Source organism: Malaya genurostris, chromosome 3 (genome assembly GCF_030247185.1).
Source record: "Malaya genurostris strain Urasoe2022 chromosome 3, Malgen_1.1, whole genome shotgun sequence".
Classification (NCBI taxonomy): Eukaryota; Metazoa; Arthropoda; class Insecta; order Diptera; family Culicidae; genus Malaya; species Malaya genurostris.
This window is the reverse complement of record NC_080572.1, coordinates 200907932-200929648: the sequence shown is the minus strand read 5'-3', so window position 1 is coordinate 200929648 and position 21717 is coordinate 200907932. Positions and strand designations below refer to the sequence as shown.

The 21717-nt window shown below is 37.4% G+C and overlaps 1 protein-coding gene across 5 annotated transcripts in view; it reads left to right on the top strand.

The window, feature by feature from the left end:
- Positions 1–21717, top strand: part of LOC131434570 (arginine kinase 1) — a 243705-nt gene that overhangs the window by 213461 nt on the left and 8527 nt on the right. For 3 of the 5 annotated variants that reach the window (XM_058601405.1, XM_058601402.1, XM_058601406.1), the window contains one exon: positions 19460–19641. In XM_058601405.1, the coding sequence (XP_058457388.1) occupies positions 19460–19641 (182 nt within the window). Of the gene's footprint in view, positions 1–18815; positions 19002–19459; positions 19642–21717 lie in introns of those variants that run through there. The other 2 variants (XM_058601404.1, XM_058601403.1) reach the window with 2 other exon arrangements.

The following is a 21717-nucleotide window of genomic DNA, read 5'->3' as shown; positions in this document are numbered from 1 at the left end:
TTCATTTACTGGTCGATCAAATTTCATTCAGATTCAAGAATTCTTCTTTTCCAAGATATGTATCAATCTTGTTTTCAATTTAAATTAAAGGGTGTTTCTTCTTAGGCACTTACTGATTTGAAATTTTAATAAAACACATGTCAAATTATGAAAAGGCATTTTTTTTTTCATTTGGTAGATAATTTTTTTGGCATTTAACAGTTAAATATAATTTCGGGCATATGACCGCCACGTCTATTTTTCACAAAGGTCATTCTGGAGGTCCACGTTTTCAAGCATTTGAGGGCGTATTTCAGCAATGACATGTTGAGTATTGAATACCAAAGCATCAATCGTTACCTTAACCTTATCCATCTAAACCAATGACTTCACGTATCCTCACAAAAAATAATCGAGTGGCGTCAAATCACGCAAACGCGGAGTCCAATTCACCGCTCCCTTTCTCGAAAAAAATTATTGAAATGTTTTTTATATAAGTTGATTGTTTCAGGCGCAGTATGACAAGTGGCACCATCCTGTTGAAACCAACGGCAACGAAAATTCATTGATCATGGTTCTATATCGATTTCCATTCACGGTAACGCGTCGTCCTTCCTCATTTCTAAAGAAATAAAGACCGATGATTACATCAGCCCATAGACCAGTACAGTACATTTATCGGGATGCATCGATAATTCTTGAACGGCGTGCGGATACACCATTAAATTCACGAAGTGCGTCACTTTACACTGTCAAAACAACTTTCAGACAATAGAGTAACCCCTATTCAAGCAAACCTCCTGAAAACACCCTTCACAAATTACTAATCTCAATATTTCTGGATGGATTGTAAACTCAGGGAAACTCCAAACACAAATATCCTGAAAATTATGGTCTCATATATTATCCTATTCTATTGAACAATTCGTACCCAAGAAAGCACTACGCGCACCGGTGCACCCTCCATGGTCAAACAAAACTTTAAAACGCTATAAACGAGCTAAGCGATCAGCATTGAAAAAGTTTACAAATCGTCCCTCATACCAGCTGCGATCTTATTATCTGCACCTCAATAACCGCTACAAACGACTGAACAAAATATTATATAATAATCACTTGCTTCGCATTCAAAACAATTTAAAAAACAACCCGAAAAGCTTCTGGAATCACGTAAACGAACAGAGAAAAGAGTCAGGACTACCAACTAACATGTTTCTAGGGGACATCTCCTCATCAACGCAACATGATATATGCAATCTCTTCCGGAAACACTTCAGCAGTGTTTTCTCCGACGAAACTCTATCTAATCATCAAATCTCTGAAGCCATCAACAATGTTCCGCACCGCTCTCCTATCGGCCCTCACCCTATCATATAGACTTCTATGATTGAGTTGGCGTGCGTAAAGCTGAAGTCATCTTCGAACGCTGGACCAGATGGTATTCCTTCAATAGTGCTAAAAAGTGTTCGAGAAGCCTTTTAGTCCCACTCTCACTGCTATTCAACTCATCATTAACCTCAAGAACGTTTCCTGATATTTGGAAGAGTTCATATATCTTTCCAGTATTCAAGAAAGGAAATATGTCTGATGCTTCCAATTATCGTGGGATTGCGGCATTATGCGCAGTTCCCAAGTTACTCGGAATTATTGTCCTGGATTTTATCACTCACAATTGCAGTAACTACATCTCCGAAACTCAGCATGGTTTTATGCCCAATCGTTCAACTTCAACGAATTTACTCTCCTACACATCTTTTATCATCCGTTCTCTTGAAGCACGTCTCCAAGTTGACGCAATCTATACAGATTTCACTGCAGCCTTCGACAAGATAAATAATCATCAACTAACTGTAGCTAAGCTCGATAGGCTTGGTTTCAATGGATCCTTACTGAACTGGCTCCATTCATATTTAACTGGCCGCAAAATGTCTGTAAAAATTGGAAACTGCTCGACGACACCCTTCGCCGTTAGCTCTGGAGTACCCCAGGGCAGTCATTTGGGACCATTTATATTTTTACTATACCTTAATGATCTCAATTTTATGTTGAAATGCTGTAAGCTGTCCTTTGCTGACGATTTCAAGCTATATCACCAGACACAATATTTCTACAATCACTACAATGATTATATAATTTCCAAGACTTCAAAGCTTCTAGGATTTATTTTTCGCGTAACCAAAAACTTTGTCAATGTACTTACTATCAAATCGACGATGAGCGCGTCGAAGCTATCCAGCGAAAATTTGTTCGGTTTGCTGTACGGAATCTACCATGGAACGACCCTGCAAATCTTCCTAGTTCCCAAGTCGCTGTAAACTTAAAGGCTTGGATCTATTATCTGTTCGTAGGAATGTCTCAAAAGCAGTTTTCATAGCCGATTTGTTACAATCACGTATCGATTGTCCCGAACTTTTACAGTTAATTAATTTCGACATTCATCGTCGTAGTCTGCGTTATCACCCCTTTTTAAGATTACCTTCCGCCAGAACAAACTATGGATTCAATGAACCATTTACTAGTATTTGTCGTTTATTCGTTAACTTATATAATGTCAAACGATTGTTTCTTAGTCACTTATCATTTTAGTTTTAGAATCAAAGATTGGTACAAAGATGAGGAGGTTTTATGCCTACTGGAGGCAGAGGTTTAAAAATTCTCAACTCCAGTCGGCTTTCCCCTACTCCACATACATGCATACATACATTATTGTATTTTCGTTCAACCCCCACTCCTCTCCACCATTCTCCATTGGAAACTAACTAGATTCGCTCGCCGAAATTAACCCGGTCGTCTTTTCTTATTTCTCTCTGTCTTCCACCATGCATTCTTCGATCACTAATTAGATCTATATGCTGATTCTAAACCCGTCGTTTTCTCTGCCTTCCACCATCTTTTTGGCCACTAATTAGATCTTCATGCTGATTCTAACACAGTTGCTAGCCCACGATCGTCTACCACCTTCTCCACCAACCCTTGTATACCATTTCCAACTTTTTTCTTCTCACTTTTTAAGCAAGAGTACTATTACTCCATGTAAGGCTTGGCGTCATCAATTAGTTATAGGGTTATAGATTTAGTTTTAATTGTTAGTTTTAATTGTTAGTTTCAATTGTTAGTAATAAGTCCAAATGTATCTGTTGGATCATTGTAATCTGTTGATACGATTAATGAGAAGGTTTTATGGGAGATTACCAAATTTCATCTCCATCGGGCTTTTCCCTTGCTCCATAAATAAAAAAAAATAAAAAATAAATTAGGGGAACATGCAAATTTGTTCTGATTCCTAAAACTCAGGAAAAATTAAAGAATAATTGGTCACACCACCGAAGATTTCCGAGATATATGAGTTTTTTAAAGTCATTCTTAAACTACTAGGTAGATTTTAATTTTTTTTCGAATTTTTGGCTGAGTTCTGTAATCTTGAATAATTACTCGATAACTGGCCATTCTTTGATTACAAATCCACAACACTGCTACAATTCTTGGTAGACTCCGAATCGATTAATTGATATGAATAGCAAATTGCCGCAATTTCAGGTCCAATAAGAAATGTGAATTTTAAATAAAACTAGTTCGCAGTTAATTGTACTGTATTTCAATAAGTTTATTAGTTTGTTTGAATCTAATCGAAAGTTATGATTTGTGTTGAAAATAAGGTTATGCCGAAATATTAGGCACTTTTTATTTTTCCATGTGTTTTGTTCATACATGCGAAAAATTTCAATCCTGGAAACAGGTGTGTCTTAGCTAAATAGAATTCCGATGACTCGTTTCGTATATTGAGAAAATCGTGTTCCGATGTCTCCGGCACAGCGATCAGCCACACCCTAACGTAATGTTTGCATCAAATGGATTCAAATATTGAAGCAAGACTTTTGATCTCTCGCGGATGTCAGCCAATATACTCTCTACTTCACTCTTAAGACGTATTTCGTTGTTTCTTTCGATGTTGAATGCTTCGAGGATGAGATAAACAGTATTGACAAAAAAGTGCTTTCAATAATTCAAGGATAATTGGGCTATACCATACGAATCGATTCGCAGTACTTACCTCACCTGGTACTCTTTTCATTCAAAAAAAAACTTCCAAAAAATTAGCCTACAGTTATTCCGTTGTGCATTAGATAAAAATTTATTCTTTCCCTCAGAATATCTAGTAATTATAATTTGTAAACATTGCTGGTCAATGTGATCGAAATATTTACAAATTTTATTTCCCTATTCTTTCTTCTATGCCATTCACTTTGGTTAGGCAGTCATCTTCAGTATCTAGATATTTGCCAGTTTCTCAGTTCCTTCCAAAACTTCCGAGGTCTCGTTTTTGATGTACAATTGAACAAGATTTTAGACACATTTTCGAGATCATATTACTCAGCGTTACGACCAGTTTCGAACGCTGTGCTTGTAAGGGTAAATTAATAATAGAAAATCTTAAGTCACTAGTATGAAAATAACATAATTACCGGAATGAGATTTGGTTTAAGTAAATTTTGTTAGAATCTGGTTGAATAAAAGATATAACTAGATGACATAAATACGAATCAAACTGATACGTTTCCTTCACACTTTCAAGTATTTAAATACTGCTTTATTACACGTTTACAGTCAATAAGACGGAATTAACGAGAGTGAAAAATTCCCCGGTCTCTGACTACTACACACGGTACGAATAACTGATAGTACTGATAGTAGCATTTCAGTGGAAGAAATTATGAAATAGTGCTTTGGGATCCAGTTTAGATTCTTAGTTATTGAATTGATTCGAGCGCAATTTTTGAGAAGATTCAGTTGACTAATGCTGGATATAGTTTTCAGTCACTGGCATAGATCGTGGTTTTTAGTTGTACCACAGAGGCATACAAAAATTTACCTCCAGTGCGATTGTCTTTGACGGATAATAATGCTGTTACTCCTGTTCGCGACCGCTGGCATTTTCCGTCAAAGGCAGAAGAACTGATTGAGTTTCGACTGCGGTTTTTCCTTCTTGAAATCCAGTTCAATAGCGGGACTGATATGCTGCTTACTACATCAAAACCATCGTCCGAAATTATCCTAGTTTTAAGTAATTAGTTTAATAAAATCAGAAACTGCCCTCGGCATCTTAGATCTTAGGCAGTGTGCCTCTAAAATTATATTTTTGAATAAAAAAATGCCGTTCAAGTAGTCCGAGCGAAATCGGCAAGCGAACGTGTTGAGTTTTTTTCCTTGATTTCAAAAGCTTGAGGAAACTCAATTTTTCAGGCTATCTCTCACTGCTGAAAATTTAATAATAAATTGCTGATCACATTTCCGATGCCATGCAGAAAGAATAATGTAGTTATCTTTGATACAACTCAAGATATTTGAGATCAAAAATTGATAACACTTTCCCACGGCACAAATCTCCAAATCACTAGGGGAACGTGTCACTTGAGCCAATTAGTTCTGAAGACGTGTTCACTTCAATTCTACCATGTCTATTTTAGCGAACTAAAATAATATGTCAAGTTTTGCAGTAGTTACATATCCTAATTAAACACGAAACACTGTCTCTTGCGATGGAGTCGTTTTAGATGTATTTCACAACAAATAGAGCAAGAGTATCAACGAATTACTGGTTTTGCTTTTCCAATTTATTTACTATATTTGAATGATACTAATCGGATTTCGATTCACACACGCGGAACATCGGCTGTGATAACTCTAATATGACATTCTTTTGACCATGTGGTACTCAACCATAGCCATTGTTGTTACATTCAAGTGTATTTGTTTTTCAAATTAATCATGTGTCGCAAAGTTTATGATCTGCAACAACTTAGTCGCTAATGCAAAAGTCTTGTTTGTTTGAAGTGATGTACACGATGATTATTCAGTACATTTGCTTTTATTTCTGTGATATTCAGTTATCTGAACGTATTTGTAGTTAAAATGTTACATTAATAAATTTATATAGAAAATGTCGTTTTCGCTTGATAAACCTGGAACTGTTCATCCTGGGTAGTTTCATCAAACAAACAGTTTTCACGAAACTGAGTTGCATTCGCATTTAGCAACGGGGGTATGAGCAAACGCGCGATACAAGAATCAGGGTGCGAAACTGGCTTGAATCTCAGTTCAATAGCGTTAAAATTGGTTTTGAAATTGGTTTCACACAAACGGTTTGACGGAAGTTTGGGAGGAAATTAGGTTAGGTTTGGCATCAAGCGAAAAACTACTTTAACTTAACTATTCTCTATTCTTCCAATCGTCGCATAGAGCTGCCCCCATGCTCATAGAAGGCGTTGCATTTAAAAGGCAACGAACCGCACCCGATGCAATCGTCATTACGTAATAGATAGCACGAATGGACGGCCATGACATTGCCCTTGGTGTTGCATGCAAAAGCTTTCCATGGTATCAGCTCCCACCTGGTGCCGAGTAGAACAACTAACAAGCTCCCTCAACTACGTCGCAATAAACTTTTCAGTTGCTTGTCTCTGAACACGCAAATATGCCGGCTATGTTTGCGCATGCACCTAACGAATTTAGTTTATCAGATTTTTGAGTCGTTGTATAATTAGCCAAAAATTTGCGCGTAGTGATAAGAGCTCTTATCATGAATCGACGTATGCACTCGGGCAATATTAGTCGAACATTTAGCAAACTGAGCTCGTGTTTCCAGTTGCAAGTATGGAACATTCTTATCGTTCACTTGGAACTGATGATAGTGCACGGTCATATGGCGTTTAGGTTATCTTTCGTTTGATCGGCAGTCGTTTGTTTAATGAGTTATCTGGCTGCGAGAGGTAGAGTCACATGGGGTCGTATTTTCTTAAGCAGAAATAAATGGATACAATCAATAAGTGTCGCGCTCGGTTTCTGACTGGTGGCGATTGCTATCAGAGCTCGGCACCTTATGAATGATGAGGTAGTAAACAATAAGAAATATGAATAACCTTTCATTTCAGCAGTTGAGTTTCGTAAGATAATGCCCCAGTTTGAAGGCAACTTCTATTGATTACACGTCGGCGCTCCCGGCTATCGTGACGAAACGTGCACATCATCGGATGAATCTAACGTGGTGTAGTTACCCAAATATGAAAAAGCGTTAACAACCGGCACAATACATCTACTGGTTGAAGTATAACATCAGCTCGGAGTTGATAGTACCCACAAGCTTTAGAGAAGCAAGTAATCGCGAGTCCAGCAAATCGGCTATTCAATATCAGTCCATTTTCCGCAATCAACGTGTGTGCAACGGCTGCTGTGATCCCCATTTTTTTTTCATTTGTCCAGTGTGTATGGTTTTGTGTCATTTCGTTCAGTTACTAATGACTTCATACGAATCCGTTTATCGTGACACAAGTTACGGATTCTTGGAGATCTTAATCTCAACCATTCTTTATTTTTGCTTTTCAAATCCCTATTAGAAAAGCGAGATTAGGTTAGGATTAAGCTTGAAAATAGTCGACGTCAACGCGCGCGAATCGAATGAATCAAATCCGATCCAGCAGTTGATGATCATAACAGTCGGAGTCTATGGATTATGAATATGTACCAGCATGTCCGCTTCACAGATACGCACTCAGCTTCGAATATAGGAACGACAGATGGAACCACCAATACAGCTTCTCGCGCATGTGAGCTTGGAGAGTAAGGTGTGCAGCCATGTAGAAATCGAAACATTTCGTGAATCTTACCACTAGCATCGAGCCACGTTTTGTGTGCTGTGAAATTTCGACAAGTGGCCAAGTATCAATATCGCGATGCACTGAGGAAATCATTCCACAGTAGTCAGTGAGTGAACGAAACAATGGTCTCCGGTGTTGCGTTGCGGAAATACTTGATCGTGTTCTACGCTTCCTTTGGGACTTACTTTGTCCTCCTGGCGTTTATGTACCTGACCGGATTCTTCTCGATCGACGATGACATTGTATCCGGGTAATGTGATATTGGATGTGCTATCTCTCGCACCTTCCGAGCAACATTAACTACTACATGTAACGAGCTGGTGGCCGTAGTGTGTGAAATGAACTGGGAAAACATTCAACTGAACGCGGAGAAAGTGCAATCTGCTTGTTTGCGTGTGTATGTTCGGATTGATCGTCAGACTTTAGGATACTCGATCCGGTGATTATGTCGAAGAGCATTGGGTTTGGCACTTGGCGCCTCAAACGGCAAGGCGTTAGTTCAACAAGCCGGCTGAGTGTCAATATTTTATACAGTGTAGTTCGAATTAATAGCTGCGCGAGTATTTTTTCAAGAATAATGTCGCAAGTATGCAAGTACTTACTTTTTCTCAGCAATTTTCTTAATTTTTTTTTATTTGTATCAAATCACTCCCTTATACAATAATGATGACAGTTTGTAAGATTATCTAATAACGAAAGTGATAATACTTTCTCTGTTAGAGGCAAACAGTTTTCTTCAAAACCCTGAATCCTTTCTTTTTGGCTACAGTTGTACATCGTCGAGGCATAGGGTTCACTAGCTTCTCTGTCATTTTGTGACTAAGGACGTTACAACCCACACTGGCTTCACAATTTTAAACCATTACAAAACACATTTCGATTTCGTTCTATACTTTTTACCGACTCAATATTCGACCGGCTACTTATCATTACCAATACTTAATTGGCTACCTGATAAGCGTTACGCAATCTGATTGTGATTTAACGAATTTGGCATGAAGACACAATCAAAAACTCCCGTTTGCTCCAGATGTGTTGAGTTTGGTTTATTCACGATGGTCTGGTTCTTCAGTTCATGTTTTAGAGCTGGACACTTGCTCGTTAAATTTTCATTGAAATTTAGATATTGCAAATAGGTTTCGGAAAAGCACAATTGCACGTTTCATTCGTAAAATTAGTGTCATGTTCATAGCGTCCCGGGTAGGACGATTACCTTTCCTTGGTCAGAAAGTGCTCCCAATTCGTTACTCCCCATGCTCAGCCAGCTACGTACAGTGCAGTGTTCCGATGGTAAACATCTAAGTGTGCGATGACAATATTCGTGTGGCAAAATTGCCAATCGAAGATAGCATATTTAATCAAGTGTGACCATGAGACTGGGTAAGCCCCCTTTGATAGCATTCAAGTTGGTAACAAGCTATGAGCAATGAAATATTGTTTTCTAAGAACCTTACATGTTATGCAATTTTATACTTACTTATATAGCATGTAGTGTAAGCACTTTAAAGTGACATAGTTATGAAATGTTTGCTCCGTGTCAGGGGAAATATGATCAGCAACTCATGATAGAATTTTCTGTAGTGTGAGATAACCAAAAATAACTCCAAATTAAAGTGTTATAAAATGTTTCCTAACAATGAGCACCGTTTAACGTGTGTTAGCCTTTCTTGTGCTCCAATGACGGCATGAAAGGTAACAGTTTGATCCATTTCATATATTCTAACATGCAGAGTTGACTTAGCAAGACATTCTAGCTAGTGCACTAAAAGCTCGTAATTTCGTACGGTTCAGAATCAGAATCAAAATCTAGGTCCAAAATTCATAATCCAGGTCCAGAATTTAGCTCAGAAATCCAGAAGATAAATTTTAGATTTCAGCCTAAGTAGCAATCCGCAACTAGTTCTGATACGACTAAGTCCAAACTATGTTGCAACAAGAGCACGAACATGTTTTTTATGTTATACTGGTTAAAACAAGGTGACAGCAATATTTCTTCCCAACATGACTAGTTACGAAATCGTTATTTAGGATTCCAATCACCACATCTTTTCGTCATATTGAATTAATTGTAATTTATAAGCTATCGTTACTTAATCCAAACATATCTTTAATCACAACTATGCTTCTAGCACGTAGTTGGAAATAAGTTTATTTGACTTCAATCCGCAAGTTTATTTGACTTCAATAGCAACCCGTAACTAGTTCTGATACCACTTATCTTAACTATGTTGCAACAAGAGCGCGAACATGTTTTTTATGTTACACTGGTTAAAACAAGGTGACAGCAGTGTATCTTTATAACATAAACATTGAACTAACAATCATGTGTTTGTTATCGCTACTTAATTCCAACATATCTTTAATCACGTCTTGTTCTAAATCGAAATTATTATCCAACCTAAACTGTTTGATCTGCTACTTTTTGTACTCTTCTGCGATATATAAGTTTGAATTTCGACTGTATTTTACATAAAAATATTCCTAACTCTTTTGAAATTTATCATAGCACTTTGAAATGTTATAGACTGTTAAGTATTTGCACAAAATCTAGTTTTGTAGAAAAATTCATTACTCTCAGAAGAATATAAAACTTGTTAGAACAAAAAAACTGATTTTTAAAACTTTATTGTTTAAATCACCTAAAATTAATTAACGGCTAGAGTTAGAAAAAAATTTTCTTAAGTAAAGTTACTCGAAATTTAATTTTCTACAATATTGTCGAAGACGAAAATTCTCTAGCTGCTTCCAGTAAAAAGTTAATTTTTTTATCTGTCTTTACACGTGTACTGGAACATGGCCGTCCATGTACATAAAACCGCAGTAACAACCCGTGCAACTTTTCATAAGACACCAATGATGAAATGTCTACGGTTTTGCTGAAAAATAATTAAAGGCATGAAATTGCCGTTTTGGACCACTGTGCGACGACGTAAAACCCTTTTTCGTCATTGACTTTTATTCCGATAGATTCCAATTGAATATAGCAAATGAAAAATTCGTTCCTAAATCAAATCAGTGTGTGGAGAAATGGAATTACTACTCAACTGTATGTGCCGCATTTCAAATTTCGGTTTCACAATTTGATAGTGAAATTGAAAGTAGTTTGACTCGTTAACATTCGGCTTTACAGTCATACATATATATCGTTGCACCAAAAGTGATCGTGTCACCCTGTGTTAACTCGCATTGCAGATATCATTTGAAAGTTTAATCAGTTATTATACAAACGACACACTGTCTGATGGCATTTTGTTGACACATGCGTACATGAATGCTGTTTTGATTGCGTTCATTTTCATTTTATTAGGGGAGATCGGGGCGAAGCCGGACATTTCTTATAAATTGACATTTTGGTATATTTCAACAATCCGTTAAGAATTTCTAGTCGAAAATCACGTGTCCGGTTTAGCCTCACTTTTTGTCCGATTTAGTCCTGCACAGACAATTTCGAGACGCAATAATAATTTAATTTTGCATTTGAACGAAACTCTCATCAATAATCAATAATCACTGGATTCAGCATAATGAACTCTTGAAAGCACTAACCAGACCTTCATTACGATGCATCGAAATCAGATGTATCCAAACGCTCAGAAAATTTCAATAAAAAATTCTGTAAAAAACGTGATTTTTTATATACGACAACGATTGACACCAAACTGAACTGACTTAGCATCATCCAGTTATCTGACGTCTGCCTGTCACACGAAAGCGCGTTTATAAAGTCAATCCATGGATCGAAACAATCGCTAGTTTATAAGATACGTTATTTTAGCCCCGGGTACCCACACCAATCTTTTCAGTGTTTATTGTTTTTAAAGCCCAATCGACAGTAGAAGGAGTACAATTTCCAAGTTACATCGAATTGGTGAAAAACGGTACATTTCAACAGAAATATGACTTCTCTGAAGTTTATGTCCAAACATCTCGAGAGTTCAAGGAATTTTGATTTGTACAATCACATTCTGGTATTCAAATGAGCAATTTGCATCAAGAATTTGAAGTTTTGAAAATACGTTAAACTTGTTTTTTAGGTAACATCGAAATTTTTAATAAGATACTAATAAAAATAACGTCAAAAATTGGTTTTTAGTTTAGGTTGGAAAAAACAAAATAGTCTTTTGATGCACAAATACCAATTTTGTTGTTGAACAAAGACTTGTAAATGTGCGTTTTTGAGAAAAAAAATATTCACATGGATTATTTTATAATTCTTGGAAAAGCATTTCCTGTAATTGTTCCTTCCCTCAAACTTTTTCCAACTTATTTTTTGTTTTCTTCCAACTTCTTCTTCTACACCATTTTTGTTCAATTTTTCATTTTTTCGAATTAACTTTAAACAAATTTTCAGGAGAAAAGGTAAAAATATATTTGCACTTTTTTAAATCATTCTTGAGTAGAATTCGTCTCTCCATCCGTGCAAAACTAATGGTTTATCATACTGAAGACGTGTGCAAATGTACATCTAAATCAAAGCAAGTCGAATCTAACATTGCCATCTTTTTTGCGGTTGATTATGAACTCCTTCTACTGTTACTTGTCTGTAGCATTTATCTGTCACGCAGACACGTGCTTCTGTGGCTCAGTAGATAAACGGAAGTTCTTTGAGATCTAATGATTATCTGTTCAAGTCCCAGTCGCTAACGTTTTTTTGGGACTTTATTTTATTACACTTCAATGCAAGTAATTTTCAAATCGTCCGTACAATTATGTTATACATGATGGATGCCTTTTGTTACAGTTGATTTTTACAAGTTTCTTTCAAACTATATTACACTTAAGTCTCTTTTTATGCGAGTTTTTCAAGCGAATTTTCAAAGTTTGGCGGTTTTTTATGCGAATTTTTCAAAGTTATGTCGTTTTCTTTTTTCGTCTTAGAAATCTAGTGTTATCTCAAAAACTGAAAACTTTTATGTATTTCTGAAACAATTGGGATAAAGAAAATTTCTTTCCCAGGTTCCAAAGTCGAAGTTGAACAGATTTTTTTTCTCCAGATAACACCAGATCTCGATGTTTCATGAATTTTTAAGACATCTGACAAAAAAAATGCTTAGTTTTGCAGTTTTTTATGCGACACACAAAAAGATTCTTAATTTTACAGGTAACATAATTCTACAAACGATACAATTCATAACTACTTAACTTGTCAAGTGACGCAATATCCCTTTCGTACAGAATTTTGCTGATTTCAAGTGTAATTTGCGCTGTATGGATTCATATGTAACAATTATTCATAAAGCGGATATGTGCTTTTCTGGTTTAGTTGATTAGTGACGTGCGTTGTGATTTAATGTTTCTCAGTTCAAGCCGCATTGGTAGCTATCGATCATCTGTTGTTTTTTTTTTTATTTCATTCGATTACAAATCATGTAATTTTTAAATAACACAATTTTACATGTTCTTGAATATGAGTTTGTGTGAAATATGACGCTCCATTTATGTGCATCTTTTAAGATGAAAAATCACAAGATTCTTCGAACTGTGGAATTTTCAAAATTTTTTTATGCGAATTTCCGAAGTTATGACTTTTTCTAAGCGGTACAAACTGAGTGACTTAAGAGATATTCATGTTATTAATGGAAGCCTCTACTTATTTGATTACTTTGCCTTCTATTCTGAAAATAAAATAGGAATAGGTTTTCTTTTACAGAGTGGCAAGTATCCGGGAAAAGGTTAGGAATTCGGATTCACTGGGAGAAGCCGAGAAAAAGCTGGGAATTTTAGTGTTAAAACCGGGAAAAAATTCCTAGCCCAAATCTGAATAACGAAAGTAGGAGGCAATACCCAATATTGCGTTTAAGCAAGAAGTTCAGCGAAAGTTTTGAAACAACTTATTGTCCATCCATTGGGAATTGTGCCAACACCTCATGTCTCGTTCAACGATTTTTGTAAGGCGTTGACAGCAATAAATCAATCAGTAATCATCAGAGCTTTTCCGCCACCCTGAGCCGTGGTAGGCATAGTTCTACCACAAAACTGGGTTTGGTAAGCGAACAATGGTCTAAATCTTAGCCGCCTCACGACCGGTGCCATATATTCAAACATCTTCTCTGTTCATCAGACAACAAACACTAGTCTTCTCGCTAAGAACTTTTTTAGTTGCTATCATAATGAAAATGAAGGATAACTTGGATTCTTCTGCTTGATTTTTATTAAGTTCGATCAAATATATACCACTTGCAAAATTGTTGGCAAAGTCTTATCGGAAAATGTTTTAAAAAACTTATTAAGAATTTCAAGTTTGCTAACTATTGCCCTTATTTCATGCTCATATTTGTGTGAAATTCCAATAGGACTCACACTCACTTATCCACCGTTTGCTTTCCTTCTTTGAGAACTAAAACTGTTTCCTGAGTACTAGCATAGAAGGATCAGAATAAGGTTTGATTTGGTCAGTGAATCTATGTTGCCGATGATAAGAGAATTACATTTAGTCTACTGAAAGTAGATGATCTGAATCAAAGTCAGTTCACTATAAATGTTACATTGATCTGCTAGAACCAGATCAATTGTAAAAGCAGTTCTCATAGAAGATAAATCAGTTGGGCCATTTGGAAATAAAACTGGCTAAAACCCAGCAGAGAATTTATTATGAAGAACTCGTACTTTCGGATTTTTTTTCTGGTTATTCCACAAGAGATGCTTAGCATTTAGAACCCTATTAATTAAAAACAGATGGATAAGTAATGCGTTATTTTGCAACTATCATTTGATTTATTTGCTCATCAACGCATTGAAATTGTAAACATGTCGCAATTAAAAATTAGGATGACATGACGGATGTACCTATCGTTCAGGATTAAAAGAGCTTGCATGGCTTTCGGCCAATGCAGACGAGCTTTTGGAAAATCATGGGGACTCGAACCCAGATACATTCATTGGATCTACACAACTATTGTTAGACCAATTTTAGCATATGGAAGTCTTGTATGGTGGCAGAAAGGAGAAGTCGCGACAGCTCAGTCAAAGCTAAATCATCTCCAAAGAAGATGGTCCTAATGGCGATGACAGGAGCATTCACGACAATTCCTACTGCTGTTCTAGAGGCGCTACTGTGCATTAAACCGCTACATGTGTTCCTAAAACAAGAAGCATTATCTTGTGCACAGGGTTACAGGGCCTTGGAACAGCTGGTTGCTGGTGTCTACTGTCGTGAAATGAGGCTAGAGTAGTCTCATTCACTTGAAAGATACTGTACTGTGTTCCAAGCAGAAATCTACGCGATTCTGTGTGGAATACTTTATTTTTGTTCCGACAGTCAGGCAGATCGCATGTCGAACTCTTATTAAAGACCTCAGCATTTCAAATGCTGTTTACTTCTTATGGGTACCCGGCCATTCTGGTATTACTGGAAATGAATGGGCTGATGAGTTGGCTAGAGCTGGTGCAACGAATGATTTCGTTGGTCCTGAATCAGCTTTACCACTTTCAACTAGTTGAATAAAGCACAAGATTCGTTCTTAGGCTGCATCCAAACATGCCAGCTACTGGCGCAGCTTGCAAACTTGCGCTCAGACAAAAGAATTTTTACCAGATTTAAATCTGAAAATGTCAAAGTGTCTACTGCATTTTTCCAAGCATCATTGCAGTATTCTGGTCAGAGCTCTGACTGGACATTGCAAACTCAATTATCACTACTATTAAACGTGCTGAGTATTATTCGTGTGATTTGTGTGAATGCGATTACGGTACTTCATATCATCTGATATGTAACTGTCCCGCATTGACGCAACTACGTATCCGAGTTTTTGGTTCTTCATACATGATTGAGTCTATGTATGCGGAGCTAAAATTAAAGCATATTCTCTCGTTTCTCACCCAAGCTATAGTCAGAAGGGTTTATCGTTCTTCCTGGAGTGTATGAATCCTTTCTGTATTCACCTTAAATAGGCTTTAGCAGATTGTTTGGCATCCTTTATGGGGTACCGAATTCACTTCTGCTCGTACATACTGCGAATCGTTCTGCATTCTTCCGGGAATGCAGAATGGTGTCTCTTTTGTAAAATCTCTAAATCCTCTCGGGGGTTGGAGGTTTTATTAACTGTGCATCGTTCATCAGAAAGAATGCACATAGTAACAAACCTAAATTGGTTTTACAGCAGACTGTTCGGGACCTCGTAGAGGTTCAGAATTTACTTCTGCTTCCACTAAATGTGATCCCCAGCAGATTGTTCAGCATCCCTTAGGGGTGCAGAATTTATTTCTGCTTTTTTGTGTTTCAATCCTTCCCTCTTATATATCGGGAAAATGATGCTAAAAACAAATTGATGGCAAGGCACAAATCTCCAAATATCAAGGATAATATGATTCCTGATTATTGACTAACAGACAATATGTCCGAAACTCTGGCAATGAATAAGAATATTGTGTTAGGATCTCAGTGTCATCATGCCGTTTATAATTTTCCCATCGAACTGAAATTTCCACGTTCGCTTCCGGAAAGAACGAATAAAGCTCAGTACGAAATGTTTTGAAATTGCACCGAAAGATTGTTGTTGGTTTTCCAGAGCTGCGAAGGTTTAATTAGAATGGTCTGTTCGTTGACAAGGGATATCTGTTTGAAGCTTGAGATAAAGGAATATTGAAAAACTAAACAGAGGCGATTTGGGCCTATTCCAAAAACGGGGAATTTTTATCTCGCAAATCCGGAAAAATCGGGAAATTGAAATCGGTAATCGACTTGCCACCTTGTAATTATCAGTTACGATTATATTTTTATTTGTTCCAGTTTACGGTTATGTGGAATTGACGTACTATCGTTACTTATTCTGCAGTAAATCGTTAGATTATGTGAACTCCTGCAATCGGGAAATTTAGCTAGTAATGCCAATTCTGCATAAAATGTTCAAAACGACGTATGTAAAATTTCAGCTGAACCGAGAAAAGCGATGTTGAAAAATAATCGCACAATTTTAAATCCTATTTAAAAATGAGTAATTGAAACAACTTCATCTTTTCACTAAATCGTCCAATTTGTATGCGTGCAACGTATCATAGTGACTAATTCACAATTTTCAACTACAAAAATAACTTTTAGGCAAAAACGACACTTACGTCGTTTTGTAATTTGATCATGTACATTGGACAGTATGATAGGTCGTTTTTTCCTGGTTGACTTGACACATAAGTCGTTTTGCTTCTGTTAGTTACGTCGTTTTGCGAAAGTCACAGTGTTTATTCGTCGTTTTGTTACTCGCACTTGTATGAAAGCCAGTTTTGCTTGAAAACATTAATAAGAGCTAGTTTCGCATGTCAAGTGGAAAAAAAGACAGTCGACTCGTTTTTAGTGTGTTTTGATAATTTTCGCTTTTGTTTGACGAAGCATTCAAAACGGTTTCTACGATTGGAAAAAAATTAGTTTCTTCAAAAATAATCAGCTATTTTGTCGTAAGTCCACGCATACATTTTTGTTTATGCTTTGGTACATTGGTCAAAACATTGCCAATTGACGAAAGTAGCATTAATGATTATTTTTCATTGACTTCGACATACGTCAAATGTGTTGACAGATTTTTTAGTGAATCTATAGTGAATCCAGAAACGGTGTTCGGGTAAGGCGTGTATTAGGACGTTCCTAACAAAATGCAATAAAAATCTCGGTTTGTTTACTTTCGTTACTTAGGTCGTAATGAACATTTTATACAGAATTGATGCCAGACTGATTCGAAGTTTTTATACTCCATGTCATTCGGAACCATTCCACTCAGTCGATCGTGTCCGCGTAGGTGTATATGACCCGGCAAATTGGAAACATGTTTTGGTACGGTATTTACTTAGAATGGAAAGAAAAACGTCGATGGTGCGTTTGCCCGGGGGTGTGCATGGGACAGATTTCCTTCGCTTCGCAGCAGTTGGCAGTTCTTATTAGGGTGCGACCGGTATCGAACGCACACCACCACTATCATTATCAAACAAGTTGCGATATTATCTTAGGAGAGCCCGATCCTGTTGACCAAACCGAATCGAACCTAAAAAGAGAGAGAGAGAGAGTCTCATGTTTTGGTCTGTTTAGGGGTGCGATGTTCTCTCTAGAGAGGAAGGGTAGTCAGCATCGCGGTGTGAATGAGCTCGGAGAGCCAACGAACGATCCTTGCAGCCGGCCGGGGTTGGAAAAATCATCCCTCGTGCTACGAAGGGGTGCGACCAACATGTAGTTGAGTAGCGTCGTGCGCCACTGCATGTCAGCGAGAGGCCGGCTCGTGAACGAGCACCAATAGTTCCCCGTAGAATAGTGTTAGGCAAGTTAGGACGCTGTAGCCTGTAGTCCTACAGGAAAGGAAACCCGCCCGAAAAAATACTTACTTTCATTACGATCACTGCCACTGTGACCAGATACAAGATTTGTACTTTAGTTTCCGGATGCCGGAATCGAACCAGGCCACAAACCAATTGTGAACGCACAAAAACCTCCGCTGTGTACTCTTCTTTTGGCTGTTGAATGGAATTAATAGTACGCGAAAAAGGGTGTGGATTCTAGGAGAGCGTTTTGCAGATTGAACCCACCGCCATCTGCCGCAGAGGACGGATGAGAAAAAAAACAATTGATTATAATAAGCAAAGCCAAACAGCGTGTGTGTGATAAATTTAAAACAGAAATTTTATACACAATCAAAAAATTCAATAAATTTTCCTACTGGATTTGATCTGAAGGGAACGAAACTGCAGAGGAATTGGAGCCCACCAAGAGCAGAGAGAAGGGGCGTGTATTTTTTCTAGATCCTGGAAGGTCAAAATCGAAGCCGAAATAAGAGTTGCCAACTGTTTGATGTTGAACCTGAATTCGACTTTGGGTGCACTGAAGCGAGCAGCGGAACACGAAATAATTGCGGAAAATATCATAACGATTTTTTTACCGTCATATGCTCGTACATTTTACACCACTCTGGAAAGGATACATTAAAACAAGATAAACAGCAGCAACCAGATTGTATGGTGCAAGGATTTTCAACGAAAAGCTCACGGCAAACGTATTTATACAATAGTGAATCTTAGGAATATTTCTGAAACGCGAAAATCGTATAGTTTGTACTTAACCATTTACCAAAGTCATACCGAATAAGGATAATTTTAAGAATTACTTTTGCCAAATAAAAAGTAACATTTGCAAACATACAGCCAACATTTAGCAGCAGTTAACACACACACACTAAAACCTACTTACACAAACATACGAAAAGATTAGAACTAGTGTGGGCAGTGAAACGTAGGAATATTTTAAAAACAAAAAATGGGTGGTTGTGCATCAAAAGACAAGAAGGAAAAAGTGGTTGAAAATGAAACAGCTGCCGGTGGCAGCGGCGACGGTGGCGGCGACTCTACCAACAACGGTGGTGAAGGGTGTGTATCTAATTCGATGGTATTTTTGTCGAGGTAAGTGCGGCATAATGAAACAATCTGCTATCGAACAACCTATCGGTCCGATAGACGTCGGAAGTCGGGGACAGACAGTCGCTAGATTTCTTCCCGATGGGCTCTGAGTACTGTTCGAAGATTTTGTGTTCTATTCAAACATCTCGTCATGAATAATTGCGCCTGTCTCACTTAAATCTAGAACAACAACCAAAAATTACCTCTTTAGTTGATTCCAATTAGTATGGAAATTTATCACCGATTTATGCCGCACATTGGTTACCTTTCAGGCTAGCAAACTGAAAACCAGCAAATTCAGTTGTCGTGTTCATATAAATATTTATCAGCTTGTTCCACGATAAATAAACAGTTCAGAATATGCAGCATCTGCTTCAGTCTATTTCCAAACACCAAAACTCCATATTCGATCGTGGCTCTGTGATCTAATCGTAGAACAATCCTGTTTTGACTATTTGCAGAAACAAATCAGACACCATGGTTGACGCTGCAGTTCTGGAGAAATTGGAAGCCGGATTCGCCAAGCTGGCGGCCTCGGACTCCAAGTCCCTGTTGAAGAAATACCTGACCAAGGAGGTTTTCGATGCCCTGAAGAACAAGAAGACTTCTTTTGGTTCCACTCTGTTGGACTGCATCCAATCCGGTAGGTAAACTCAATTCGACCTTATTTGCTGACTCTTTGTGCTCTAGCTTGTGGCTTTGGAGTCTCTTCTTGTTGGTATTCGATTTCTCAATTTTTCTACATGCTATACGGTTTTATTTTCTATGAACATTAGGATTCTTCTTACTTAGCCATTGTTGAAAAGCACAAAAGTAGTTTCCTTCTGCTTGATGAATTTTCAAGAATCTACATGGTGATGTGATAATGCCTTTCTCTTGCCATTTCAACAATTTCATTGGAACATTTATTAGATTCAAAAATTGAGCCCAAAAAACAACACGTTTTATCAGTCACGTACCCAGAGGGGGGGGGGGGGGGTGAGGGCGAGGGGCCCTGCCCCGAAATCAAAGACATATAATTATTTAGAACGTCTCAGACATGTGTTACAGAAATAACAAGACAGTAAACGTAATGAAATGTAACACAATATCAGTTCCAGTGGAAAAGTTTGAAGTGTATGTTAAAAACAGCCGTAAAAGGCACACCGAGAATTAGGTACTTAAGCAATCTTCAGTAATATTTTGTTTTAATCTTTGGGTCCCTCCCGAAATGAAATCCTAGGTACGGGCCTGCGTTTATGTCGTTTATACAGATATATCTCCGGAGCTAGACGTTACAGCCATTTGAACTTGATCAGAGGACCCAATAGTAACGAGTTTGTTTAAATCGGTTTGGCCATCTTTGAGAAAATTGAGCGGTTGAAAAAGTGCGGTTTGTTAGTTACGCCTCCTGTACCATCATATCTCCGGAACCAGAAGTGATAACCATTTTATACACTAGGGGTCTCCGGAGTTCCGATAAAAAGGATAGTCGGAATCCCTTAGTTTGGCCTTTTACTGAATTTGACTATCGATAGGAATAATATTGGAAAAAATGCGGCTTTCTCAGTCAAATGGATATAGGCAAACGATTTGTTTACAAAATTGCCCGACGTTTCGGCCGACATCCCACCGTTGGAAATCAACGAGACTGACAATAACGATTAGACCAAATTTCCCATTGAAAAAGGCCATCAAAAACGGCCGAAACGTCGGGCAATTTTGTAAACATATCGTTTGCCTATAACCATTTGACTGAGAAAGCCGCATTTTTTCCGATAAAACTCCAAAACAGTCGATATATACAAACTTGATAGGAATAATTTTGAGGCCTGTTTAGATTTTTTTACATTATTTTGCTTCGCCACTCGAAGTAACGGTATAAAGTTTTTAGCACTCTTCAACCTGTAATTCCGGAACCGGAAGTCGAATCCGGATTCGGAAATTTAGTATGAAACCATAAGACCGTTCTTCTAAATCTTATTTTGTAAAACTCGGTCACGACATCTTTAAGGAAAGTAATTAAGTAGTTTGAAACTGAAACTTTCACTCTAATCATTCGGTCATCCCGGAGCTGGAAGTCCTTTCAGTTGAATTTAAATTTGTTTAAAAGCCCTTTCAGTTGAATTTAAATTTGTTGAAATCGGTTCAGCCATCCGTGAAAAAATAGAGTGCACAAAAATATTACATACACACGACGTAGTACTCACACACAGTCATTTTGCGTATTCGATGAACTGAGTTGAATAGTATATGACATTCCGGATCTCGTATCAAAAATCGGTTTTCACAGTGATTACATAACCTTTCTATACGAAAAAGAAAAAAATCTGTTTTAATCCACTTAGTGGTGACGAAATGATGCCTTTCTTTTATTACTCATATTTTCCTCTAGGGATAGAGGATTCTTCCAAAAAAAAAAATATTTGAAACTTGACACAAAAAAATAAAAATAAATTGCATACTCTTCAATTTGTGAACAGTTATAAGTTGAATTCAGAAGAATTTCTCGATACTTTGCACCGTCACTTGGATTGAAATTTTGAACATACTTCATTCTCTAGTTCCAGAACCGTAAGTTGGATCATAAGATTGCTTTGAGCTACAACAAATGATATAAACGTACGTTGAATGGTACTCGAAAAACTGATCCTGTCTTGTACGAATATTACTTAGCGGAAATGTCCATGACACGAGTAGAGAATGTAAAGGATCTTGGTGTCATCCCGGATCCGGATTG